The sequence below is a fragment of the Rhinolophus hipposideros genome, assembly GCF_964194185.1.
Source record: "Rhinolophus hipposideros genome assembly, chromosome: 8".
Taxonomy (NCBI): Eukaryota; Metazoa; Chordata; class Mammalia; order Chiroptera; family Rhinolophidae; genus Rhinolophus; species Rhinolophus hipposideros.
The window spans coordinates 84,787,871-84,815,610 of NC_138054.1; the positions used below are offsets into that span (position 1 = coordinate 84,787,871).

Consider the following 27,740-nt stretch of genomic DNA (forward strand, 5'->3'; position numbering starts at 1 on the left):
TCTCTGGAAGTTCCTTTTTTTCTTTGGAATGTCTTCCATTTCTGTCTCTACTATGGTTGTGTCTTTCAGTCCTTGAGCATAGTAATAATAGTATACTTCTTACAGCTGTTTTTACGTCTTCTCATTCTACCTGTCATTTCTGGGTTTGTTCCCATTGACTTTTTTTTTTCAAGTGGTTTAAAGTGGAGAGAAGTTTATTAGGAAAGATAGTACACTCTAAAGAATTAGGAGCAGGCCGAGCACTGAAAAAAGCAGCTCAAGCAAGGCTCAGGGCTCAAGGTGGCATTAGTATTATTGAGAGAACGTATACTCCAAAGGAGTGTTTGGAGAGCGCCCTGAGCACAGGCGAGGCTCAAGAGAGGGGTTCAAGGCTCAGTGCTCAACAGGGCTCTGACTTTTCTCTTAATATGAGCCGTGGTTTTTTTTTTTTGTTTTTTTTTGGTCTCTTGGCACATCTAATTTTTGGCACATCAGATGTGTCTGGCTTTTATTGTCTTTCTTTAAAGTGTTTTGGCTTGTTTTGGTAGACAGTTAGTTGCCTGCTGCTCACTTTTTCATCTTTTTGAGGTCTATTTTTAAGTCTTGCTAAGGTACATGGAGAGTAGTCTTCATTTCATGGACTGTCCAGCTCCATACTAAGAGGTGAACCATCTGGGGTTTCTACCAAAGGTCCCAGGTGATCACCAAGAACTCTATACTCTGACTTGCTGGCACTTGAATTTCTTCCAGCTGGTGAGCTGTGAGAATTGTTCAGCTTTCAATTTCCCTGTCATTCTTTGCCTGACGGTGGACTTGCAGTATGCATGTGTTGTCCAATACTAGCAAAGACTCAAGAGGATACCATGTACGTTTCTGGAGTTCTTTTTCTTTGTGGCCTCCTTTCTGGAATTCTGCTCCACAAGTTCCAGCTCTTCAGCCTCCCTGGACTCTCTTATCTGTCTTCTCAACTCAGAGAGATCGTTGGGCTCTTTTGGTTCCCCCCTCCATTGAGGCACAAAAATTGCCTCTAGGCACAAAGCCTGGGCAGTCAGTCTTTTGACCTTCAGTATGCCCCACAGTCTGGATTTGTCTAATTGTTTCCTCATGGTATCATTTAGTTTGATCTAGACGCATGATTAAATTTAAAAATTTAGAACAAGAATGTTTCACAGGCAGTGTTGTTGCAAACTTCTCATTGTATCCCTCGTGAAGCATAATTTCTGGTGGTCTTACTTTTCAGCTATGCTCAGATTGAGCTCTAGGTTTAGATGGTAATAGCCTGATATCTCCATAGAATGTTTTCCATCAACTAATCATATAATGGTTTTAGTACCCTTTGTTGGTTATAAATTGTTACTGTTTGTGAAATGGTAATTTCTTTATTCTGTCATTCCTTCTTCCTCTAAATGGAATTTCTCACAAGGAACTTCCCCACATTAACTCTTTGGTTACTCTGTTGGTTAATGTAGAAAAGCAGAAAAAGGACTTGATTATTTCCCTTTATTTAGCAAGTTTTAGCGTAATCATGAATTAGTCCCTTAGCAGCCTTCCTTGGTGACTAATTAATTTTCTTTAGTATTATTATGACCTTAAGATTTAAAATATTTGATATGTTTGAATCTATAGTGGTTTTGTTTTTGTGTTTTGTTTCCTTTTGGGCCTGTGGGGGTTGCCTCTGCTTTTGGGTAGGGTTCTATGTGCTTTTGACGTGACTGCATTCATTTTTAACAGTCTCTTTGCTTTCCATCACAACAAGATGTTCCAGGCTCATCCTGTATATTTCCTGCCCCAATTTTAGAAACAGCCATTTCTCCAAGGAAAATAGAATCTAAAGACAACAATCTGGGTGCTTGGGGTACTCACTGCTACTGAGGTGTCATTGCTTCTGAATCTTTTTCAGTGGACAGGGTTAAGAAGTACTGATACTCCCGATTCAAATGTACAATTACAGGGTTTTGAATTTAATTTCTTTAATTTTACACTTCTCTCTTTTTCATGCTGAGTATTTTCTAGTTTTTTATGGTGTTAACATAATTAATTCTTTGCTTTCTCCTACACAATACCAATAATAGTTTCAAAATAGTGATGACAATATTGTTACTACACGTAAGACTACTAAATACAGCTGTATTTTTTTCATGGATTATTTTTATACTTCAAATATAGCTCACGAAAGATACGTAGTATTTTTTATTTTTTTATTTTATTATTGTTTTTTATTTTTTATTTTTTTATTATTTTTTAATTTATTGGGGTGACGTTTGTTAGTAAAATTACATAGATTTCAGGTGTACAATTCTGTATTACATCATCTATAAATCCCATTGTGTGTTCACCACCCAGAGTCAGTTCTCCTTCCATCACCATGTATTTGAGAAAAATACTGTATTTTAAAGCTTCTTGACTAATTCCTCTCTTTGGTGTTAGCCACCAACTTGATATAAAATTTAAAATTAGGTCGTTTTATTTCTTAAAATATTTTTTCTTGCTGATAATACCTCAAGATTACTGTTAGCCTTTCTAAAACTCCAGTTAATGAGTGTTTGCTTTCATCCAAAGAATTTCAGTGTTAACAAGAATAGAGAATTTGAATGTTTCTGCATACCTGTTCATCTCTATGGTTTATCTTTATGCACTCTCTAACATTTCTCTTTGATGTTTTAATTTATAGTTTGCAGCTTAAAAGTAGTAGAAAAGTAGATAACTTCTAATAGCCTAGGTATTATCTTTCTTTTGTATGGTAATTTATTATGTAGGTGGGAATTCTATAAGTATATTGATTTTAGAGTTTGTGATCTGATCCAGTGTAGTAAATGTGAAACAATAAGGACATTTAGTTTTATATTACGTTCTTACCTGTGGATTTCTTTTAAAGAATATTTGAAAGTCAGTTCTTTAGAATAGACCTTACAATTGACCTTTGGCTCCAAACACCAGTGAGATGTTTTATGAGGACATTAATCTTGTCTGTAGAATCAATTTTTTTAAAAACGTGTTTCCTATATGTATATTTAAAAATTTTTGTATTGGGGAGTATTGGGGAACAGTGTGTTTCTCTAGGGCCCATGAGCTCCAAGTCGTGTCCTTCAATCTACTTGTGGAGGGCGCAGCTCAGCTCCAAGTCCAGTCACTGTTTTCAATTTTTAGTTGCAGGGGGCACAGCCCACCATCCCAAGCAGGAATTGAACCGGCAACCTTGTTGTTGAGAGCTCGCACTCTAACCCACTGAGCCATCTGGCCGGCTCTAGAATCAATTTTTAATGAAGTACAAAATTCTGCCTTCACAGCTTTCTTCTGTCTGGTAGCTGAATTTGATGTTATAAGCTTTCTTTGAATACATTTATATTCTGTACAGTCTCCACTTTTATAAAAGCAGTACAAAATACTGCATTTTGAAATTTCTGGTACATTTTGTTTTTTAACCAGACAATTGATAAGTATGCAAAATCAGTTTCACAGAGATCATAGCAAATTTAAGGAAGGTAAGCGATGGAAATTAGTTTTCCTGACTCCATCTTCTTTTTTTTTTTTTTTAATTTTTTTATTGGGGAACAGTGTGTTTTTCCAGGACCATCAGCTTCAAGTCAAGTCTTTGTTTTCAATCTAGATGTGGGGGGCGCAGCTCAGCTCCAGGTTAAGTCGTTTTCAATCCAGTTATGGAGGGCACAGCTCGCAGGCCCATGTGGGAATCGAACTGGCGATCTGGGTGCTATGAGCACTGCGCTCCAACCAACTGAGCCAACTGTCCGCCCCTGACTCCATCCTTTTAAATGTGGACTCTTAAATTTGAATTACGGTGTTAAAGATTTTCAGCCTTCGCTGTCCATCTGAAATACATACAGTATGATACAACACATCTAAAACGGCAATTGGCATTGGCAATTTTCGCTCGTTCCCTGTTTTAAGGCATATTATCTGCCTTAAAGCAAAATTCTATCTGTACATGTTGCATCTTGATTGCCTTTTGCTGTTGCCTTTGTCTAGACTTTGTTGGAAACCACAGCAATAAGAAGTGAAATAGGGGTTTTTCTTAGGCAAGTTGTTAATGAGCGGAATTGTGACTTACGAATTGGTGAAAAGTAGAAACTATCTGCATTATTTATTTAATGTTGACTTAGGTCTTGTAGGCCACCTACCTCAACAAATATTTATAGAACTCTAAGATAATAAAGATACTGCACAAAATGAATAGAAGGCCAGGAGTACTGGATTGGCTGGAGGGGATGGGAGAATCTCACAAAAGAAATGACCTAAATAAGGAGTAGAGGGGGTGGCCGGTTAGCTCAGTTGGTTTAGAGCGTGGTGTTAGTAACACCAAGGTTGCCAGTTTGATGCCCGCATGGGCCACTGTGAGCTCCTTTAATTAATTAATAAATAAATACATACATACAACATGCAAAAAAAAAAAAAAAGGAGTAGGAATTTGTCATACTGGCAAGGAGGAGAGGGTGTTTTAGGAAGAGGGGCTGGGCAGCAAGAGCAAAGACCAGACAGAGATGGGAAAAGAGCTTAGGGTATTTCAGGAACAGGGAGTACAAAATGACTGAATTGAAATCTGTTAGAAACACTCGTTAATCTTCTCATTCTTAATCCCTGGCATGCTTTGCTAGCTGTTGCTTGGTAATTTTATTCATTTCATCAAAACGTTGTTGATAGGAAGAATTAAACCAAATAAGATATTGTCTAGGGTCCAGGAGTAGAACTTTATTTTACCTGGGTGGCGACAAGTTAGGAAGGTGAGTGAAATTAAGCCACACTTACTGAAAAGGGGAGAATCTACATCAATTGTTTAAATCTGCACGGAAGATTTTTCTTCCCTTCTTTTTTTAATCCAATCATTTATATTATATGACTTCATGGATATTTATTTTGTACTCAAGTTGAGCTTTGGCCATCAGGAGCTCTTTCATTTGTCTGCTGTGTCCCTTTGACTTCACTCTGTAAATGTTTTGCTTTTGGATCACATTCTTACTTTCTGGCACTACAAGATTAGCCATCCAGGTTTATCTTGTATGTAGTTCCTGTCTCAGTCTTAGATTCTGCAGTTTCGCCAAGGGGCCCTGGTTCCTTTTATTGGAGAATGGTATTAGATAGAAATCAAGATCTGGGTGCTATGCTCATTGCTACAGGGCTGGTGTTGCCTCTCGGCCTCTCAGGTACAGAGCAAGAAAGTACGTGTGTGTGTACTATCCCATGTATATAGACAGAATTATGTAAATATTTCTATGTAGTCGTCTGTATATTAAGTTAAACACGAGTTCATATTGATGCCTCTCATTTTAATCCATTATCACATGATCATTCTACATTTTCCCCCTTGCTTATCTATAAATTCCCACTGCAACTGTGAGAAACTTGGCTCCAGCCATCCACCATTTATTTACTTAATTGTTCAATTCCAGTACACATGTATGGCTGTATTAGAATTACTAACTATGCTCCTGTGGGAAAGTTTCATCAAGTAAAGTCTAGTGCTCATGTGCAGTTCCTTTTGCATTTAGTCTCACTCATTTCCAAAGTTATTTAGGTCAGCACCTTTTCCTCCACGTATGGCTGTTTTACGTGTTTGTGATAAGTTAGATTCTTTTGTCATCATTTCATTCCTTCCTAATAAGTTTTTTTTTCTTTTTCAATTTTCATACATTAAAGTTCAATCTTTGCTGTAAAGTTCTCTGGGTTTTGACAACTGTAGATTGGGATGGTAAGTTTTACTTGAGTTTTAAAATGCTTAAAAAATGGTTTGGCAAAATGACTTTAGGCCCTATTTTTAACTCTCAAGTGCTATGATTCTAATATTTTTTTTTTCTTATTTTGGCCTCCCTTTAATGTTTTTCTTCTGGAACTTATCATTATTAAAAGTTGGCAATTTGTGGGGGGTGGAGGGTTTTGATTTTTTTTTCAGCTAGGCCCCTGGCAAAATACAGATTTCATTAAGGGAGTAGCTGTGTCTTCGAAGAATCCAGAATCTACAACTTAGTGATGACCGTTATTCATAATCTGGTACAGAAGAGTATCCTGGCATTTTTCTCCCTGATCGTTTCTGTGTATTATCCCTATTGTTCATTTTACAGTTTTACCCTTAGGAGGTTGGCTCATTTGCTTAGCAAGGAGTTCAGGGGCAGCAAGTATTTCAAGATTTAGTTTTATTTCAGTTACTTCATTAGTGAATGAAAACCTATTTTATGTGCTGTTCCCAGTAAAGCAAACTGTCTTACAAGTACAGATGACTTTGTGCTTTTGGTCACAGGTGGGCCATGAGAAAGTATGGTCTATAGGCGCCCTCCGTCACTAAACACTGAGCACCTCAAGAGTACCCTTGGCAACCAGAAGTGTGTCAGTAACATTAACCTTTTCAGTAAGGGCCTTTGTGATCTTCATTCATTAAAAAGGTATTGATAGTGATAAGGTACCTACTCACGTGCCAGATGTGCAAAGATGAATATGGCTTAGTCTCTGCCCTCAAGTAGTATACAATCTAGTGTGGAAGAAAGGAAGTTAAAATGAAATTTAGGAGTGGGTCATAGAGACGGGCTGTGTAAGTGAACAGACTTTTTGGTGACATCTGTTGGAGATTAGAAGAGGTTAAATGGCCTGTTATAAATTGAAAGTTTTCAGAGCAGATGTACCTTATTTAAGGGTATTTACCCATTACTTAGATGACATCTGTGTAGCTCATCTCTACATTTTGTCAGTGGTATAATTTTAAGTTATATGAGAAAGGAAACTTATAGTTGATTCTGGCTAGTATATTTTCTCTTAGATGACAAACATTTCTATAAAAAAATAGAGCTTAATCAGAATTAACTCAAGAAGAAGCAGAAAACTCAAGTAGTCCTATTCCAAAGGAAATGGAATCAGTGGACAGAAAAATCTTACAAAGAAAACTCTAGGCCTCTGTAATTTATAAGTGATTTTTGTCAAATATTCAAGGAACAGATAATTCTGGTTTTATATATCCTCTCTTCCAGAGAATAGGGGGTAAAAGGGACAGTCCTTAAATCATTTTATGAAACTATGATTTGATTCTAAAACCAGAGATGGATAAGAATGAAAAATTATAGGCTATGTCTTTTATAAATATAGATGCAAAAATCCTAAACCAAACATTAGCAAACTAATCTAGCATTGTAAAAAATATTGTAGGGGCCGGCCCGGTGGCTCAGGCGGTTTAGAGCTCCATGCGCCTAACTCTGAAGGCTGCTGGTTCAATTCCCACATGGGCCAGTGGGCTCTCAACCACAAGGTTGCCGGTTCAACTCCCGCAAGGGATGGTGGGCTGCGCCCCCTGCAACTAGAAAACAGCAACTGGACCTGGAGCTGAGCTGTGCCCTCCACAACTAAGACTGAAAGGACAACAACTTGACTTGGAAAAAAGTCCTGGAAATATACACTGTTCCGCAATAAAGTCCTGAAAAAAAAAATATTGTAAATCATGGCCTAGTTCAGTTTATCTGAGGAATGCAAGCTTGTTTTAACATTATAAAATCAATTGATATGACTTATTTCACCAACAGATGAACAGAAAACCATATATTATATATTTTAATAATTATATATTTTTATAATTATATATTTTAATAATTGCAGCAAAAATGTTTGATAAACTGTTAAAACTTATTTATGACTTTCAAAATCAAATCAAATTAAAATCACTTGCTGCATACACTGCAGCGGGGGCGGGGGTGTAAATTGGAACAATTTACTTTGGAAGACGATTTGACATTACCTAGTAAAGGTGTACATGCCTATATTCTATACCCAGTAATTTCACTCCTAAATATGTCCTGAAGAACATTGTTTTCAACCTGTGGCTTGCAGCCAGTTAGGGAGAATGAAGATAATTTAATGGCATTTGACCAACAATTTTCTTAACACAATAGAAAACATCAGTGTCCCTCATTGTAAGGGTATTATTTTTGCGTAACTTATTCCCAGTTACGTATCTGTTTGTGTATGTGAAGGCGGACTGATTTGTGAGATAAAATGTATTTTCTTACTCTGGTTGCTGTCAAGAAAGTTTGCAAGACTACTCTAGAAAAACTGAAAAATGCTCATTATTTCATAAGAGCAAAATATTAGAGACCGTTGATTTCTTTCAACAGGAGAGTGGATAAATTGTAACGTTCTCATACATTGAAGTTTTGCACTGCAGTGAGAAGGAGCTACAACTACATTTAACAACTGAAGAGTACATTACTTGGGAATATATTTTTGTATATATTGGTGAAACAATAAAAAAAGTAAAGGAGTGATAAATAATGATTACTTCTGGTCGAGTCAGAGGTGGATGGTAATGAGGGGTCATACAGAGGCCTTCTAAAGGTCCTGGTGATTTCCTAGCTTGGATATGGCTGCACAGTGGTTCATATTATTATTTTTTTAAATTTAAAATTAAAAAGAAAGTTTTTAAATTGGGGATTCTTGGGGAACAGTGTGTTTTTCCAGAACCCATCAGCTCCATGTCAAGTCATTGTTTTCAATCTAGTTGTAGAGAGCGCAGCTCACTGGCCCATGTGAGAATCGAACTGGCAACCTTGGTGTTATGAGCGCTGCGCTCTAACCACTGCCCAGCCAGCCACTAGCCACTAGCCACTAACCGGCCAGCCATCCACCTGCAGCTCAGCTCCAAGCTCAAGCCGCTGTTTCCCACTGGCCCGCGTGGGATTCGAACCAGCAGCCTTGGTGTTATAAGCACTGCACTCCAACCACTGAGCCAACCAGCTTCCCTTATTATTTTTTAAAATTGCATATCTGTGTTCTGTACAGTTTTTTAAAATGGTAAAATAAACTGTAAAATTTACCATTGTGATCATTTTTAAGTGGACAGTTAAGTGGTATTCAGTATATTCACGTTGTTGTGCAACCCTCACCATTGTCCATCCCAGAATGTTTTCATCTTCCTTGACTTTCAACTGCATCCCCACTAAACAATGACTCCCTGTTCTCTCCTCCTTCCAGCCCCCAGCAACCACCGTTCTTCTTCCTGCCTGTTTGAATTTGCTTCTTACTCTAGCTACCTCATGTAAGTGGAATCAGACAGCACTTAATCTTTTCTGTCGGGCTTGTTTCACTTAGCATAATTTCTTCAGATTTCTTCCGTGTTATAGCATGTGTCCAGATTTCATTCCTCTTGAAGGCTGAGTAATACTCCATTGTGTGTGTATACCACATTTTGTTTATTCATTTACCCACCGATGGGTATTTGAGTTTCCACCTTTTTGCAGTGGTGCTGTGAACACTGCTGTGCAAATACCTGTCTGAGTCAGTTCTGGGCATGTACCCAGGAGTAGAATTGCTGGATCATGTGATAATTCTGATTAAATTTTTTTAGGAAATGCCATACTGTTTTCTACAGCGCTTGCACCTCTATACAGTTTTGTATCTATGATGTATTTGGCTGTTAAAAATTAATTTAAAAAAGAAAAAGTCTCCTTCTTTTCCTCCTTAGAGATGACGCTCTTAAGTTTGATGTGCAGCTTTCTGGATCATTGTCTATGCGTTTATATACATAGGTATCTCCTCGTTTGTGGATATATAATTTTAATTTGTTCTTTTGTCATTGTTGTTGATCTGGCTGTGAAAGAGCTGTCATTGCTTCATTAAAAATAAAAGTGAGTGGGCTCCAACTCCCTCTGCCCCTTTCCCCAAGATTTTGATTTGGTTGGTTTGTGTGGACTTAGGAATCTGAATTTTAATAGTTCTCCGGTGGTTCTGATGGGCAGCCATTGATTTATTCCTTAACATAAGGAGTATTAATCATATTGTTTTGCATTTTTTGCATAATAGTTTGTCTTGGAGATCTCTTTTTGTCAATATATGCTGTGATACCCAAATATTTTAAAACTAGTGCTTTAAATTCTGTAGTTTAGATATAGCATAATTTACCTAGCCATTCTCCTATTAATGGACACTTATGTAGTTGCAAGTTTTTGTCATTCCAGAAAAGATGCAGCAAGCCTCCACCTGTGTATACAGCTTTGTGCACATGTATGGATGTTTGTGTTACAAAGGTACCTGAAAATTAATTTGCTGAGTCAAAAGTTTTGCACATTCTAAATTAATAAATATTGCCAAATTCAGTGCATCCTTGAATTTTTCCTGTTTCTACATGAACTTTTTCTTCTAAAGATGGAAATACTTATCCAAATATTTCTGTGCAATAGCAGAAATACTTGTATTAAGGTATACAGATATATTTAGAAGAAATTTAAAATCAAAGTAGAAGTTGCCTTTAATTTTTCTTAATTATGAGGGAAACTATTCCTTTAATGATATAAACCTGATTATGCAAAATAAAATGAACCTGATTTTTAAAAAGTATTCCTTCCATTGAAATAGATCTGCAGTGGATGAGTGAACCGGAAGACGTTAGCCCTTCTTAAAACTAAAGCCATAACGTGATGATTGCTTCAGCCATCCGTAACCCAGGGGAGACTTTTCTTTTCCTTGTTATTCCACAGGCTTTCCTCCGAATCTCAAAGAGTTTTCTAACTTACACCATTTTGGAATGAGGTTTGTGCTTGTTTCTTTTCGTTTCTTTTTCTTTTTTTGAAAGCAGCATAAAATAGAATCTTGTGTGAGAACCTGTTTAAACCTTTAGCTTCTATGGGAAGTTTTGAAACTCTGTGGTTTGACTATATCACCCTCAATAACAGTAATAAAATTTGATTGATGTACTTACTCAGTTGCAGTTTAAAAGTAAAAAAAAAAAAAAGGCTACAGTTAAATCTTGTTAAAATTCTAGACCTTAAGAATTCAGTGGGGCCGGGGTTGGAGGGTGGGCAACATGAGTAAAAAAGCATTACACATTTAACAGCCAACTAAAGGAAAGAGCAGCTAAGCTATTTCTAAAAGAAACCAGATTGCTTTTATCTTTTGTGAACTCTTGCCAGTAACCATCATCTTTTTCTCTAGCATTAGGAAATGGTTTCCCAGCATACTGGGAACAGCTAGTTTTAATTTAAATTAGCCTAAAGAGAAGATATCCACTTGGTAAAAACAAAAGTTAGTCTATATAACTTGTTTTAATTGTCTGTGGGAATTTTTTCCACAAAACTAATCAGCAGTAAATGAAATATAACATAGTAGGGGTTCCCAAAAATACTGGTTCAGGTTCATGTTGTCTTGAGTGTGTGTGTGTGTGTGTGTGTGTGTGTGTGTGTAAGGTTTACTTTCTTGGAAGGGAAAGCCTTAGAGGTTATGATTTTCCAACTTGTTCAGGTTTTTAAATGTCCTTTTATGAAACATGATAATATTAGATGGTGGGGAGTGTGTGAGTGTATTTTGGGTGTTTTTTTGTCCTTATTTGGGAAAATGAAGTTATTGACCCTACGTCAGTCCTCTCCTATGTCAGTCCAAAAAAATTGCTGATCTGCGAAATTCAGAAGTCTGAGAACCACTGTGATAGAACCTTTCCGCAAAAGGCTGAGAGAATCTGGCATGCAGTGGTTGTCGCATACTCCTCTGGTGTTGTCAGAGGAAGGGAACACGATGGCTGAAAGATCTGAATATCTTAAAAATAGTAATGATTTGCTTAGATATTGTGCATTTTTTAAAATTTTATTGGGGAATATTGGGGAACAGTGTGTTTCTCCAGGGCCCATCAGCTCCAAGTCGTCCTTCAATCTAGTTATGGAGGATGCAGCTCTCTGGCCCATGTGGGAATCGAACCAGCAACCCTGTTGTTCAGAGCTCGCGCTCTAACCAACTGAGCCATCCGGCCGCCCTAGATATTGTGCATTTTAATTTAAGAATAAAAATTCCTACTTCTTCATGCCCCATTTTTACCCTCCTTTTCTAGTTTTATTTGTCTTTAGCCATCCAAACTGTGATTTTACTATTTTTTATTTTAATTTTTGATAAGAAATTTCTGTTTTTCTCATCAGAATAGCTACATATTAACATTTAGGTTTTGTTGTTGACTCTAAAATGAATTTAAAAAACTGTGTTTCCTTATTCGTTCAGAGGCCTTTTGCTGAGTGCTTATAAAGATGAAGGAAGGAGAATAATTCTCTGTTGCCTAAGGAGAGAGGAGAAGAGCAACAACTGCAGTACAGTAGTCCCTCCTTATCCCCGGTTTCTCTTTCAGTGGTTTCAGTTACCTAGTTAACTATGGTCCAGAATTATTAAATGGAAAATTCCAGAAATAATGCATATGTTTTCCATTACGCATCGTTCTGAGTAGTATGATGAAATCTCTAGCCATCCCACTCTATCCTGCCCAGGATATGAATAATCCCTTTCTCCGGAGTATCTGCTACCAGCATCTTAGTCACTTAGTAGCCACCTCAGTCATAGATTGACTGTTACAGTATCACAGTGCTTGTGTTCAAATAACCCTTGTTTTACTTAATAATGACCCCAAGTTGCAAGAGTAGTGATGCTGGCAATTTGCACATGACAAAGAAAAGTTGTAAAGTGCTTCCTTTAAGTGAAAAGGTGAATACAGTACAATATTTTAAGAGAGGGACCACATTCACATAACTTTTACTACAGTATATTGTTATAATCTATTTTATTATTAGTTGTATATCTCTTACTATGCTTAATTTATAAATTAAAGTTTATAATACGTACATATGTATAGGAAAAAATGTAGTTTATATAAGGTTTGGTACTATCTGAGGTTTCAGGCATCCACTGGGGGTCTTGGAATGTGCATCCCCACTGGATAAGAGGGGAACTACTGTATAATAATTGCTAATATGCAGGCAGGTACTTAGTGTTATGGAACAGAGAGGGAGAGGTAGGTGTGCTTTGAGCATTTCTGTAGCCTAATACGATTTTGAGTTAACACAGTTGATTAATGTTACAGTATGGTTATTTACCCCCTTTGCATTTTTCTTACTTTCTTAAATAATTATTTTTGAGAGGAAAAAAATTTTTAAGGCCAAAAAATGCACCTTTTAATGCCCCTTTTCCCCCTCTACCTCCTTTCTGATTTGTACTACAAATGAAAGCCATTTGTTTCAAATCATTGCTTTATGTTAACTTATTACAACCAGAATTATTCTATACTTTGTATATCACTACTATCTTAAAATCTAAAATTCAAGCTCTCACAAATGTAAATTTGGATATTAAAATTCCATTATACTTTTTCTATCAAATGAAACATTTTGCTGAATGTAGAATGTATGGTTCTCCATATAGAATTTTCAGAACCTAGAGTATCTCCATTGATGATTGAAACCAGTACATTTTTCTTGACCATTTATACTTAGTAATAAATCCTTTGGCTGCTGCATATGAATATGGAGAATGGCTCTGAGAACTGGTTCATCTCTACTACTATTCTGTAACAAAGTGCTTTTATTTAATATCAACCATTGTAAAGAATGATAAAAATGTGTACTGATGGGTAGTTTGGGGAAATACTTTATTTTCTGTTTCACTAAAGGGGATTTTAATTGTATAACACTGATGAGTTAACCATTAAAAAAAAACCTCACTGCAGCTGATACCTGTTATTAAATTTGGAATGCTTTTAAGAAACAGCCCTCTGAATTTAATTGTCAAAATATCTCAGTTTGCTAATAGCAACAATAGTTATGCCAAATTATTTTATTTCTAGACTTTTTTGTCAAATCATTGACTGTCGGGAACTAAGGAATCTCCAGGTTAGGAGATTCTATTAATATAGGTAAAATACTAAGTAGTGTGTATATACATGTGGTAAAACACCCATCAAGTACAAAATAGATTTTACCTTTTTGTCCTAAAGGTAATTCTGTAAGCGGCAAAGAATATGAGTTCAGGAGACAGTAATTTGAAAATCTTTCATTCCTGCCTGTTTCCCCGTTTCATTCTCTGAAATCCTACTTATGCTTCAAAGCTCAGATATTTGCCTCTGTTTAACTTCCTTCTCATACTAGTTAGAAGTCATCTCTTCCTTTCCTGAACTGTTAAAGCTTCTTGTTTTGTGCCACAGGGCTGGCCTGTGTTGGTGTTCTTTATTTAAGTGTCTGGCTCTTCCTGAGCTAATCTCTTTGAGAGGAAGTAGTGGCATGTCCTCTTTTTGTAACTCCCATGGGATCTGAGCACAGTATTTGCATGCATAGCAAATACTCTGTTGATGTTTGTTGAGTGCCTGAAGTAAGGTAGAAATTTATGTTTTACCATTTTCCCCCGTTTTATATATTTTTCATTTGACTTAGTACAATGATAGTAACAATGATCTATTTGTAAGGAGATTTATTATCATCTTAGATTGAATCATATTGTGGTCTGCTGGAAATCCTCCTTTGACAGTATTTATATTTTCAACAGTAGCATTCAGTACTTTCTAGCTCACATTAGTGCTGCTGAGGTAAGTGACCTCATGAATTCATAATGACATCTGTGCAAGATTGCTACTTTGCCCCTAAAGCTTCAGAAGCCCTCATGCTGAGGGAAAACTGGGTGCTTTCCATTCAATCTAGCTATCCATTCTTTAGTTAAGTCTCAGTGCTTTATTTTACTATCAGTAAGAAATTCCCTTAATTGCATTTTTTTAACCTTTTGAAGTTGTGAAGAATAAGCTTGATTGCATTTTAAATCTTCGGCTTCCTTTTAGGTAAGTGCAATGTATTCTAATTTTCGTAAAGGTGTGATTACTCCAAGGGGATCGTCAGATGTCTCGTATAGAAATCACAGGCACGATTAATCATATTATACTAGGATTGGCAATTACTTTTTACATGGATCACAAACTAGTTTTATTCCCATTTTGAATTTCTTTGAATCGATTTCCTCTTGAGTTCAGAGTGGTTTGTTGATATCTGCTGTTTTTACAGAATCTTTATGAAGTAGGTGGGGAACTTTCATTACTTACGGCTATGGAGGTTTTCCTGTCTTACTCTGTGTTACTTACCTTGGGTCACACAACATCATAGCTAGAAATAGTAGCCAAATCTCCTGATCTCAAAATTTTAACGTTAATTTGTACTTCAGAAAGATTTTAAAAGCTGGTTTAAATTTAGTTGGATGTAGTACAGTAACTTTTCAAAGGAAAAGATGCTACTGGGCCTAATAAATGGTTTTTTCAGTACCATTCCTCTTTCACCAGCATGGGTCGTTGGGTATGGGTCAGGAGTCTGGCAGCAGACTCTCAGGCCAGTGTACACCTTAAAAGGTCAAAATTAAAGGAACCAGAGAGGTATATTCGTTCTGACCAATAAAATATCTTGACAGCATCCAGTGACATATAAGGATAGGGTCTGCTGTTTTCTGGATGTAGTAATGATGTAATTTCTATTATAAAATCACGTGACGTCAGCACCAGGGTATTGTGAGCAGAAATGTCAATAATCCGTGGCTCATTTATGTAGGTGCTGCCGAAGCGGGCACTGTCCTTGGTTCATTTGAATGTCTAGTGCTAGGAAGACAAGGGACTTAGGAAAATGGTTTCTGCCCTTAAGGAGCTCAGATTCCTGTAAATTGACTTCAGATTGTGGTTTCTCCCCAAGACTTGATCACTTTGGGGAAGCTGAGAAGGCCTAACACAAGTGTGAAGGGTGAGGAAGATTTCTCTTAAAGACTTTCATGAAAACCACATTCATTATGTTAATACACTTATGTGTGAAATGTTTCGTAGGGCTTCTGTTGGCACGAAAAAATGAAAAACTGTTTCAGAATGCCTCTATGTCCTCTGGGAGTATGAGTGATGATTTCATTACCTAATCATGGAAGTGAAAATGAAGGGCAGTGCAAATTGATGCCGGGCATGTAATTACAGAGGAATTGCATCTGAGCCCATCCCTGTATGTTCTCATTGGCATGTGCTCAGGGCCAAGTTAGCAGACATGCCCTCAGGAGCCTGGGATTCGATGCTTGTTGTGGATGGCAGACGGTGAATGGCTGCGTGGTGAGAATGCTTAAAACTGGGCATCACAAAAGTGTGAGTCCCTTTATTTACTCGTAGGCTTGCTAGTTGTACTTTGAGATTTGGAAAGGGAGTACATTGTCTTATTGAGCCAAACAGATCTATTTTGCTTGGGGGAAAAAAGAGTAATATAAGTAACGTTTTGCAGCCTTCATTGATTCAGTTTGTTCTGAAGCAGACCCTAGGCTCACCGTCTGTCAAGATGTTGTATAAAGGGGCAGCTGTATTTGAGATGCTGTGTTTAATTCAAACGTGGAAAATGCAGCCAAACTCAAGGAATCGGTTTCTTTGAACTCTTTTCATTGGTGAATTTCAGGGCTGATTGGGGTTAAACATAGGAGAAAGTCGATAAATTAGGTAAGATAGCCAATGGGAGACGAGAAATGATAATTGCAGGGGAAAGAATAAGAAGGAATGTGGGATGTATATTTTGTCCAGTAGAAAAAGTCACCTTACTGTTTTTTTGTGTGTGAAAATAATTCTAATTTTTGTTTCATATTTTACATGACTGTATTCTTCAGGATAGGAGTTAGGGCTGGAAATGGAAAGCCTTCCCTCTAGCAAGTTAAGCATGAGCTGAAACAGCTTACCCAATGTAGGGCAGAGGGGCCAATTATCTAGGATCCTTTATCAATACAGCTTACAGTGAGCCTATTACAGTACTTCGCTACTTTTGGAGAATGGAGGGAACTGCCGCTGTCTGTCCTTTGCCACTGCCCCCCTCCGACCCCCCAGCGAGGAGGATTTAGGCTCCTCCACTCCTCCAGTTAGCCATCATCACCATCAAGATTCTAGCAGGCACTTTGCTAGGACACATGGCAGTATCATGAGCTAATCTGGATAAATGATCTTGGAAGCAATTTCATGAGTTTTGATTCACGTTTTCATTTTCCTGAACGTGATCATTCTTCCAGTTCTTAAGATGTTGTACCTAATTCGTATATGAATTCCAGGAGTGGTAGCGATGAGGTGGGAGGTTTCTGTTTTTCGTTCTCCCCAACCTCCTCACCTTTTGGAACATTTCATATCTTTCGTAACACCCCAAAGAATATTTCACGATTACTTTTTGCTTCCTATTATTTCTTGCTCTTCTCATCAGTGGTAGAGGGAATGCTAGGAATTTGTAAGGTGGCTGGCATAGTGAATGGTCTGGGTAGGTGCATATGAGCAAGAAGAATAGACATGGTAAAAAATAATAAAATGAACGCAATGCCCCTTCAAGAAAAGACTTGCTACCCATCTGTAAGGAGTGTAGCTACAGAAAGCTGTTAAGTCCCTTCAGCGTCTGCCTCAGCTTGGAAGCCAAGGTCACAGTCTTCCCAGAGCCGCCCCAGTCAGTGGCTGAGCAGAGCAGTGATGTCCTGTACGGGCCTCCCCTTTTCACCTGAGGCTCGCGTCCTCTCACGGCCGCCCTCGCTCCTGAGCTTTCTGTTGGACAGGCAGCAGCTGTGCGTCACAATCTGATGGCTCTTCCTGCCCGATACGGCTTCCTCCTCTTCTCACAAGAGTTCTCGCCATTAAACCTTTTTCATTTCTAGTTCTAATTTAGCGTCCGCTTCCTGGAGAATCTAACTTGTGACACACGTCTTACGTAAATCACCCTATTTCCTTCATTTTACTCTTTTTACCTCAGGCATTGCATGAACTCTCAGAGTGGTGTAAATGCGTTGCTTGCCTCTGTGCATGGGTTTTAGCGTGTTGTACTCTTTCTAGAAAATTGAGGGAATACAGATAGCACAGGGAAGATATTTAAAAATCATCCATAATAATTTTTTAAAATTCATTACCTCCACTAGAGGTAAATGTTGATAATGGCTTATTTTGTAAACTTTAGAGAAGTACAGTAAGCATTCAGTATTCAGCTTGGTGAATTTTTCACAAACTGAACACATCTGTGTAACCGCTGCCCAGTGAGGAAACAACTTTACCAGCACCCCAGGAGCCAGTCTCCCTATCCTCACTTGCAACAGTGTAAATTGATTTTGCCTAGTTTTGAATTTGATATGAGCGTGGTCATGTAGTATGTACTCTTCTGACTTCTTTTGCTCAGTATTATGTTTGAGAGATTCATGTATCTGTGGCTCCTTGCTGTATAGTATTCCATTGTGTTAAAGTATGACAGTTTATCTGTTCCATTGTTGATGGGCATTTGCACTGTTTTTAGTTTTTTACTTCCTATATCTGTTATTTTTCTAGTATAAATATTGCCTTGTCTTTGGTATTTTAGCTAGATAAGCCTATTTGTGGAGCATTTATTGTCCTCTTAAGTGAATTGTGTAAAAGCTAGAAAAACTTTTATTTCTAAAACCACATTCTCAGAATATTATTACTCTTTGTAGCACCCACAGTTAGTTTTTCCTTCTGAGTTTGAGGTCTTGAATTATCTTACTGGCCGAGGGAGACTTAATTGCTCTTCCATTCGCTATCTGCCAGTCAGATCCTTGAGTCAGGGAAATTGTTAGAGAAGAAGTTTTCTGGTTTTATGGTTATACCAGAACTTGGCTACCATTCTGGTTTTCAGTGGAGAGAAAAAATACAATGAGAAACCTTTAGGGATTTTAAATATTTGGGATGGGCTTGGTACTTGAGCTGCGCCTATCAAGTTAAGGTGGCTCATGACTAGTGTGGGAAAGTGCTGAAGAACAGACTTTGTATTGAAGGTCTAAAAGAAATCATGAACAGCTTGGGTGCAGGGGCCTTGAGCTATTTCAGAGCTTCTAGCGGTGTATACTGATGTTTGTTTCTTGCCCACTATAGCTGTTGAGTGGAATGTCATGGCCAGCTCCTCAGACAGTGAAGATGACAGTTTCATGGCCGTGGACCAAGAAGAAACTGTGCTGGAAGGAACAATGGAGCAAGATGAGGTGCCTCACCCAATATTGGAGGTTGAGGAGATTAGACATAATAGGTCCATGTCTGAGCTGCCAGAAGAAGTTTTGGAATATATCCTGTCCTTTCTTTCACCATACCAGGAACACAAAACGGCAGCCCTTGTCTGCAAACAGTGGTATCGACTGATCAAAGGTACTGTGGAAAGTGGAAAGGTTTATATATTTAAAATTTATTTGAATAAATATTTTTAAACTCCCAGTTTTTTCTCTTTTCTCCCTTAAATTTATTGTGGTTCTAAAATTTCATGTTAGTTAACAAATATTGTACGTTTTCCTTTTCTCTTTATCCTGGTTAATTTTCTGAACAGCTTGAATACTGTAGTATTCAATCAATTTGCAGTTTTAAAACGAAGGTTCTTTTTGCATGTTCTTAGAGTTGGTCTGGTAAATTGTATTGTTCTTGAACAGGCAGAGCACGGATGGCGATGGGATAACAGTAATAGCTGACAGGAACCTGCCTCTTCCCATTGTCAGGCACGATTGTTAACTGCTTCATGATCCTCTCAGCGAGCTGGAATAGATGAAGGAACCGAATGAGGCACAGGTGGATAACTTACCCCTGCTCACACAGGTCGTAAGTGGAGGGTCAAAGATTCACGTCAGGCCATTCACGTCAGGTCTTTAAAGTCCATGTGCTTTACGCAGAGACCCTAGTGTCTCTTCAGGCAGCTGACTGTGTGCAATTGGGAGAGCATTTACCCCTTGATTTTATCTCTAAACAGCACAGGCCTTGTGCATATCTTTTCCTTTTAAAATGAGTTTTTCCTGTTTTGTCCCTCCATTTTCTAATCAAGATTTCAACTTTAGCTAAATGTTGAGGTCACTAACTGTGTTTTATTTTTAATTAATAGATAGCAGTTATTTGGCTTCATTCCATTTTAGGTAGAAAGGGCCCATTTGTTTGAACGAAGATGACGAGGCCAGTTGAATAATCTTTGATCAAAGCAAAAGTTATATCAATTTGTTATTTCCTGGGGGGGGGGGGGGAACAAGGCAGCCAGGAATAGAGAGAAAAACCTTTAGACAAGAATCAGTATTAAAATCTTTTCCTTGCATCAGGGTGGTTCTCGTGGGGCAGGTGGTCCTTGTCAATTACCCAAAGTCCAACCTGGAGGGATAAGGACCAGCTGTGTTGAAACTGCTTGCTGGGCCTTACCTACATTTATCTGTTCACAACTGGTAAGACTGGTACGCACGGCCTGCTTCTGTTGGCAGAGTTAGTGGACTCTTCAGGAGAGGCTGGCTCCCTACGCTGTGAAAATTGATGGTTCCACCTTGAAAATCGAGGCGGGAGAATCACAGACAAGGGGTTGTGATCTAATCACATACATGAATTAATTCTTAGGCCTCATTTGGCATCATATTACTTTGGTCTTTTTTTTTAAGAGAAAGGAACTGGAACCGCGTGTTCAACAGTTTTAGATCTTCTGGGGGAAGGCACTGCCAACACAACTTTTTTTCCCCTCTCAATTATTGTGTGTCTGTCTTTTATTCATTACTACCTTACCTTAATTCAACGTTTGCAAAGCTGTGTTATTTACTTCACCAGTGTATAATTGCTGTCACATATTAAAAATAACCACGTCTGTTTAATATTCCAATTTTTAACTGTGAGTTCAACCAAGGGACAGTGATCATCATTGGGAAACGTGTAAGTACAGTGATCCTGCTCATGGATCCACTAAGGTGGCATAGATTCAAGAATGATACAGTCTTTTAAAATGGAACATAATTGGTTGTACTCTTCATTCAAAGTGTTGCTTTTTAAATAAGATTTCATGTGTCAGAAAAATAGATTGTTCCAGGCACTTGACGCTCTTACTTTTTTAAAAACAGATTTTGTTTTTTTAGAGCAGTTTTGTAGTAAAATTGAGCAGAAGGTTCAGAGATTTCCATATGCCCCCTGCCCTACACGTGTACAGCTTCCCCTACTATGCACGTGCGCCACCAGATGGTACATTTGTTATGAGTGACGAACCTGCATTGACATGTCAGTATCACCCTAAGTCCATAGTATCTCCTTGCTTAAGTTGGAGAATGCTTGATTGCCACGGTCGAATGATAGATATTTACTGAATACCTGTTAGATTCCAGATACTGTTTTACCATACTCTTTCTCACAAAGCTAAATTGTCCCCCAACCCCTTTGCTTTGGAGTCAATAATGCCAATTACTTTGATGTGTTGTGTCATGTTATGACATTAAGGGTACAGAGTTAGAGTGGGAGCTAATTTTTCAACCTTGAGCCAGTCATTTAGCCTTCCTAAGCCTGCTAAATGAAAGGATTGCATCTTCCAGTTTTGTAAGTCTGTGATTCTGTTTTCTTTCGTTGAATGAAAAAAATCAAATAAATTTGGAATTCCTCAAAGAAACTTACGTCTTATGAATGATAAGACATTTAAATAGATGTAGTTTTAATAATTTGATTTACAAGTGAAGTGTCCAGGCTGAGGCATTTGTTATTTTTGTCTTTAGGTGTAGCCCACCAGTGTTATCATGGTTTCATAAAGGCCGTCCAGGAAGGAAACATTCAGTGGGAGAGTCGGACGTATCCTTATCCTGGAACCCCGATCACTCAGCGGTTCTCACACAGTAAGTATTTACTATGAAAGATCTCACCCTGCTTGTGTTTCTAAAAACTACTTTGGAGGCACGTATTTTGTCTGACTCCCCCGCCTTTTTAAAAAATTATTATTAGCTTCAGATGTACAAAGCAACATAATGATTAGACATTTACAAACCTCACAAAGTGATAACCCCAGCTAGTCTACTACCCATCTGACACCGTACATACATAGCTATTAGAATACCATTGACTATATTCCCTATTGCTTGACTTGTTAATAAAGAGAATGTAAAATGAGAATTTATATTAATTTTACCATCAGAATTGGTGAAGAGCATGAGACTAAATTGTAGGCATGAGACATTGTAGGCACTTTGGTATAATTTTATATTCTGCTTTTTCATTGAATTTTTCTAGTATCTCTGCTGCGAAGGGGTCAAGATGTTATGCTTAAATTTTTTAAAACATCTGACATCATGTAAGGAAAACAAAGGAAAGGCATGCATGAGGGTATCTTCTGAGATCCTGTTTAGGGAGTAGCCAGAGCTTAGCACTAAGGCTTACAATAATTCTTTATTTTAGCATGTTCAGCAAAGACTGAGTTTGACTGGGGTCACACAATTTTTGAATGTGAAGGTTATTGATTACAAAATACAAACTTAAATGGTAAAATTATAAATGTCCTGGCAAATAGACGTGATGTGGAGTCTTTTAATTATTCTAGAACTACCTCTCCATTTAATTGATTTTTGTAGACACACTTTATTAATGATTTATATCCCTCCATCAAAGTAAGATAGAGATGTGGTATATCTTAGGCCAGTAAATGTATACTTATTAATGGTTCCACATAAGGAAATATCATTGAGGGGAGGGGGGGCACCTTCTAGAAAGTTCTCACAATTACTGCTTTGGTTATATTACTTCCCTGTTCAGAAACCTTCAGTGCCTGGCCATTGCCTACAAGATAAAAGCTAAACTTAGTCTTATATTCAGAGCCCTCTTTAATTTGAGCTATGTCTAAATTTACCACTTCGTCTCCCAACTTTTCCCAAGAGCCTCCTCTGTAAAGCTATCACTTTGCTGTACTTGTTTCTTCCTCCTGGGAGTATTCCCATCTACTTATCAGAACCCTGCCTCTCCTTGAATACTCAGTTGAAGTTCTAGCTCCTTTATGAAACCTCCTCTCAACTCTCTAGCCCACAGAAAAAAACTTCCTATTCTGAGCTTACCCTGTTGTTTGGCACTGAACTCACAATGTCTTTCATTGTTAGCTTATGTCTTTTTTTTTTTAACTATACTTTGGACTCCTGAGGGGAAGGAGTGTGTATTGGTTATCCATGTTGCATAAAAGGTACCCCGAAACTTAGCAGTTTAAAGCAACAATTATTATCTCACATCGTACCTGAGGGTCAGGAAATTTGGAGTGGCTCAGCTGGGATGTTGTGGGTCAGGGTCTGTCATGCAGTTGCAGTCAGTCCGACAGCCAAGGCTGTCGTCACCGGAAGGCTTGATGGGGGCTTGGCTTAGGGGCTCTGCTTCCAGGCTCACTCAAATGACTGTTGGCAGGAGGACTTCCGTACTCTCATGGACTTCATAGCGCTTCTCTTGGCTTGGCAGCTGGCTTCCCACTGAATAAATGAGCTGAGAGAGAGACAGGGCATGCCACACGACGGAAGCCATGGTGTCTTTTACGACCTCATCTCTGAGGTGAACACCATCATCTCTTCTGTGTTCTGTTGGTCACCTAGAGATTGTGGAAATACCAGAAAATTGAGGATCATGAGACGCCATCTTGGAGGCTGGCTACCCCAGATCACAGTTATGCTCTGTACCCAGAAGACAGTTCAGTAAATAATCATAACTCATTGTCTTTGAATTGGATCTAAATAGATCAAAGGAATAGGTTAAACGATTGCTGTGTTTTTAGTTCTCCCAAGGAGCTATTTTTACCTGTGCTGTTGTAAACCCCCTAGAGCAATAGATCTCAGAATGTGATTCCTGGACCTCTGGGGAGGAGGGTGTCCATGAGACCCTTTTGAGGGTCTGTAGAGTCACAACTTTGTGTTAAGCTGTCAGTGTGGCAGTGAAGAACGCGGTGATCACTAGAGTCGAGGACCCAGCCTTGGTGGATGCTGGGCGGTGGCTGCTTTACCTGGCCTTGCTTCTGCACCTCGTGCAGACGTCGGCACAATGAAAAGGGCAGTTTACTCCTGCTTCCTCCCCTGTGTCTCTCCTCTACCTTATTATTATTAAAATAGTTTTTAAAGGGTCTTGACTATTTCAGGAATCCACAGATCACACTGATAATCGCTGCAATAGACTATAACATGAATACTTGCTGAGAATACTTAATTCTCAGGAGGAAATTGCAGGAGGAGCCATGTTAGGTCCAGTATTTATTAAGGAAGCAGTAACTTCAGTTACCTACAGATAATTGGAATAAGAAGTAAAGACAAAGATTTTAAAGTCTGAATATTGTAACATTAAGACAGTTTTTTTGAAAAAATAGTTTTAGAACCCTAAGTGAGGGAAATCAAATGAATCTGGGTAAGATAAAAACCAAAATAGGAAATATTCAGAGGTGAATAATTATTATAACAACAGTAAAGCTTTCTGATGAGGGAGGGGAAAAATATTTTTCAGTTAACTAGCTTTTGAAAGAGTATTACCACAAAGTAGAGGCAGTTGTTTGAAGGGGGAAGGGAAAAGAATAGTATGGTGAGGAAGCCCACAGAAGTTCAGAGATTGATGGGTAGTTTTTGTTTTTGTTTCTGTTTTTTGGCTTGAATAACAAATTTGTTTCTCACAGTTATGGAGGGTGGAATTTCAAGGTCAAGGTGGTTCCCTGACCGGGGCTCTTTTCCTGGGTTGCAGACAGCTGCCTTCTTGCTGGGTCCTCACACAGAGGGGAGAATGAGAATCCAGAGATTGCTGGGTTTTGATACTTCTTTTTACTTAAAATTTCTTTTCAAATCTTCCCTTGAAATCCAAGAAAAGGTACCACAGATTTTTTAAAGAGGTATCTTTGATGCTCCTCCACAAAGTTGTTGTCTTATTTGAGGACAAGCAGGTTCTGTTCCTTGACACATCTGTACACCTTTCACAACACCTGGTTCATAGTTGATAATCTATGAAATTCTGTGGAATTAAATGTAACAAAGATATGAGTAGTACAGCTTCTTTCCTATGTAAAAGTCTGGGACCAAAACGGAAGGGGAAGTAAAATGAAGCCAGTTCTCGTGGCTTTTTGGTGAGTGTGTGCATGACCAGTCACACAAGCCTTCATTAATATAAGGTGTCCTTTCAGATTGATGTAGGGGTCTATTGAGTCTCCAGCATCGTGCTTTGAAAAATGTTTTAATGTTTCGGCTCCAAATGTGGTTAGGTCATTCCACACACATGCTAATCATATTCCTGGCAATGGCCAGCCGGCCCAGACTGGATAACCAACCTTGCTTGTTCCATAGTTATGTAATTACAGTCCTTATCAAATGTGTCCTGGCTTGTAGATGTGAGGCATAGTCTCTTTAAGCATGGGATAAATGCCCCAGGACCTTTCCCTGGAGACAAGTGGGGAAACAAGAGGGAATTTAACATCTGAAAGGACAAAAGTCGGAGTTCAGTGGACACTGACTGAGTGACTACCAGGCGCCGTGGAAAACAGGAAACAACCGGAAGACCTTGCACTGGAGAAGATTGTAATATAGTAGGGAAGTATTTGGAATGCCGAAGAACCGTTTGCTTATTGTGTGTAATTATGAATAGTTGACTTGTCTTTCAATGGGGGTTATTAGATATTAACTTGAGGTATGTGTCTTGCAATAATTGTTCATGGAGCAATCAAACCCATTTCTGAAAATTGAAGAGATTGAGCAATTGGAATAAACATTCTTAATGTTATTTCCTAGCAGACTATTCTTACTGTACTATGGACTATAACTTTTGTATAGCACATTCCAATGGTCTAGATGTTCTGAAAGGAAAATACTCTGCTTGGGTGGAGAACTTTGGTAAAAGGGAAATGACTACTTGAGCACTGGTATTTGCTTAAATTCTTAATTTTTTTTTAAACGCCCATTGAACTTGTCCGGTTCCCCAACCCCCACCAGACCAGCATGTAAGTGTCTTAAATAAAAATAGACAATAAACAAAGTTCAGTAGAATGCCTAAAATATTTGAGTGTATTATTGATGACCATTTTCTCATTCCATTATATCTGAGTTCTAAACATAGCTGCCTAAATTGACTCCCTTCCTCTTTGAGCTTCGTTGATAATTGACTGCTGGACATTGAAAATACAGTGTGTGAAACTTGTCATTTCAGTCATAGTATCTTTGCATAGTCTGGGCTGTGCCTTCCTCTTCCAGAAACCTTTGTTTGCTCAAAGAGAAGCAGGAAAATGCGATTGCCTTATTTTAGTATAGGATTAAAATACATGTGGTCAGAACCTCATGGGGCCCAGCTGCTGGCTGGGTTTTCAATCCAAATAGAGAAGAAGAATGTTTGCTACCTCTGATAAATAAAGGCCCTGAGCTCTTTTGCTACACAAAGGAAGCAGCTGCCAAGAGTTGATCTTTGAAGGATAGTGAGGCATAAATGAGCCCTTGACTCTTTTAGTTATAAAATCATGGATTTGTCTTATTAAACATTGTTATAATGGACACAAATTAAGGTTTCAGAAGCTGTAGAACATTGCTAATTTCTGTCCTGGAGTATGGATTATCAAGAGGAAAAGAATGTTCTTTTATGCCTCGGACCAGTTAGTTCAGTCCAAAATTGTCCATTTGTTGGAGTAGCTTGTTCAAGAAAGGTATGAGAAGACCAAACTGTCTGAAGCTCAGCTCCTTTAGTGGAGATTAAAATGTGGTTCCAGTAATTACTGTTTTGGTCTAATGTCATCTAATTTGATCCTTCGTTGTTTGCAGTTTTTAACAAATCTGAAACATGAGCAATGGAATTTCATATAGGATTTTACTTCTTAATAGACTTTCTTACTGGAATGTGGATTAAAAAGTGATTTAGATATAGATTAGAAGTTATTTTCAAAGGCAAAGGCAATCAGTGGAAGGTGTAAGGTAATTTAAATCTTTGTGTAGCATTGTATGTTTGAGTTCTGGGACTGTAGTAATTATTTTGTAAGTGTGAGTTTACTGATGATTAGCTGGTGTTTCATTTGCTCACATCTCTGGTCTCTTTAGTGTGTTCGTTAATTGGAAAAGTCTGCAGCTCCATTATTGCACAGTATCAGAGGTGTGATGATTTAAATTTACTCCTTCCCCTGACTGAGATGACTGGATGTAGTGACTACACACTGTTTTCGTTACCTCTAAGCTCCTCCAGTTTTCTGACGTGGCCTTCCTAGCGCAGAGGTTCATTAAAGGGTGGGCTGAGTTAAGAAACCAAAGTGGTCGTTCCCAGAGCTAGTATATATCCCATAGATAATAGCAGTAGCATTTCCTTTTTTTGAACTTGAATTAAGTGGTGCCAGAGTTCAGAAGTGCTCTTAAAAACAGTGGTGTGCTAAACTGGACTAGACCTATCAGTAAGCTGGGTGATCACTGAAACCCTGCACTAGTGGCTTGAATCTCCGAATTCCCCCTTCCCCTTCCCCTTTCCTTTTATATGACCCTTAACTGTTCGAGCCTAGTTGCACATGAACGTTGAGAGGTCTTTTTTCCCACTGGTATGCATAGAATGAATGGAAAGGGAATTTTTGCTCGGCCCTCTTCCTGGGATCCAAGATGGTAAATGCAGGGACTGTCAAGAGTGTGGTGATCTTTTCCAAAGGACAGAGACTCCCATGAGCTTCCAGTGAGAAGCAAAGTGGAAGACCTTAGCTCTCAAGCCTGTTGTCTAGACTCTGGCTCTGGTCTTCTCTGGTTTTAGGGGAATAGCCCCCCTCACAATCATTGCCTCTTTTCCTTGGAATAGTGCCCATTGGTGAGGTGTATATAATCATCTAATGAAAAGGGTTCTTCTCAGAGACCTTGGTGCTTTTTAAATGTTACTTACTGACTAGTTTTCTACTCAATACCAGCCAGCTTGCCTTGGTGGCTTTTGGATACACCTAGGGGCTTAATGACTGGCGTGCTTTTTCTCTCTGTTGCTTTGGGACCACACTGCTTCTGTGATCCCTGAGCTACATTGGTCTTTCTGTGTGGTTAGTTCATGGCATTGATTACAGTTGTTTTCTGTCATTCTCTTTCATATAAAGCTTTGTCTGTTGGTTTGTGCTTCGGATTTATTTGAAAATAAAAACAATAAGAGGAGGACTAGAGAGAAATGGGAAGGCAGAGTACATCTGTTCGCACTGTCTTTCCCTAGGCCTAAAGGATAATGACGTATATTGAGATTAATTATGCAGCGTGCTGAAAGTCTATTCATTGAGCACCCTTAATCCGAATTCTCCTGTGCTCTTGCTGGAATTATTTCCTAACAT

The 27,740-nt window shown here is 38.3% G+C and overlaps 1 protein-coding gene across 2 annotated transcripts in view; it reads left to right on the plus strand.

Moving 5' to 3' along the window:
* FBXO42 (F-box protein 42) overlaps nucleotides 1–27,740 on the plus strand; it is a 78,040-nt gene that overhangs the window by 18,689 nt on the left and 31,611 nt on the right. The window contains exons 1-3 of one of the 2 annotated variants that reach the window (XM_081056147.1): nucleotides 10,414–10,491; nucleotides 18,599–18,865; nucleotides 21,208–21,324. In XM_081056147.1, coding sequence (XP_080912273.1) covers nucleotides 18,616–18,865; nucleotides 21,208–21,324 — 367 coding nt within the window. In that variant the 5' untranslated portion in view covers nucleotides 10,414–10,491; nucleotides 18,599–18,615. Of the gene's footprint in view, nucleotides 1–10,413; nucleotides 10,492–18,598; nucleotides 18,866–21,207; nucleotides 21,325–27,740 lie in introns of those variants that run through there. The other variant, XM_081056146.1, reaches the window with a different exon arrangement.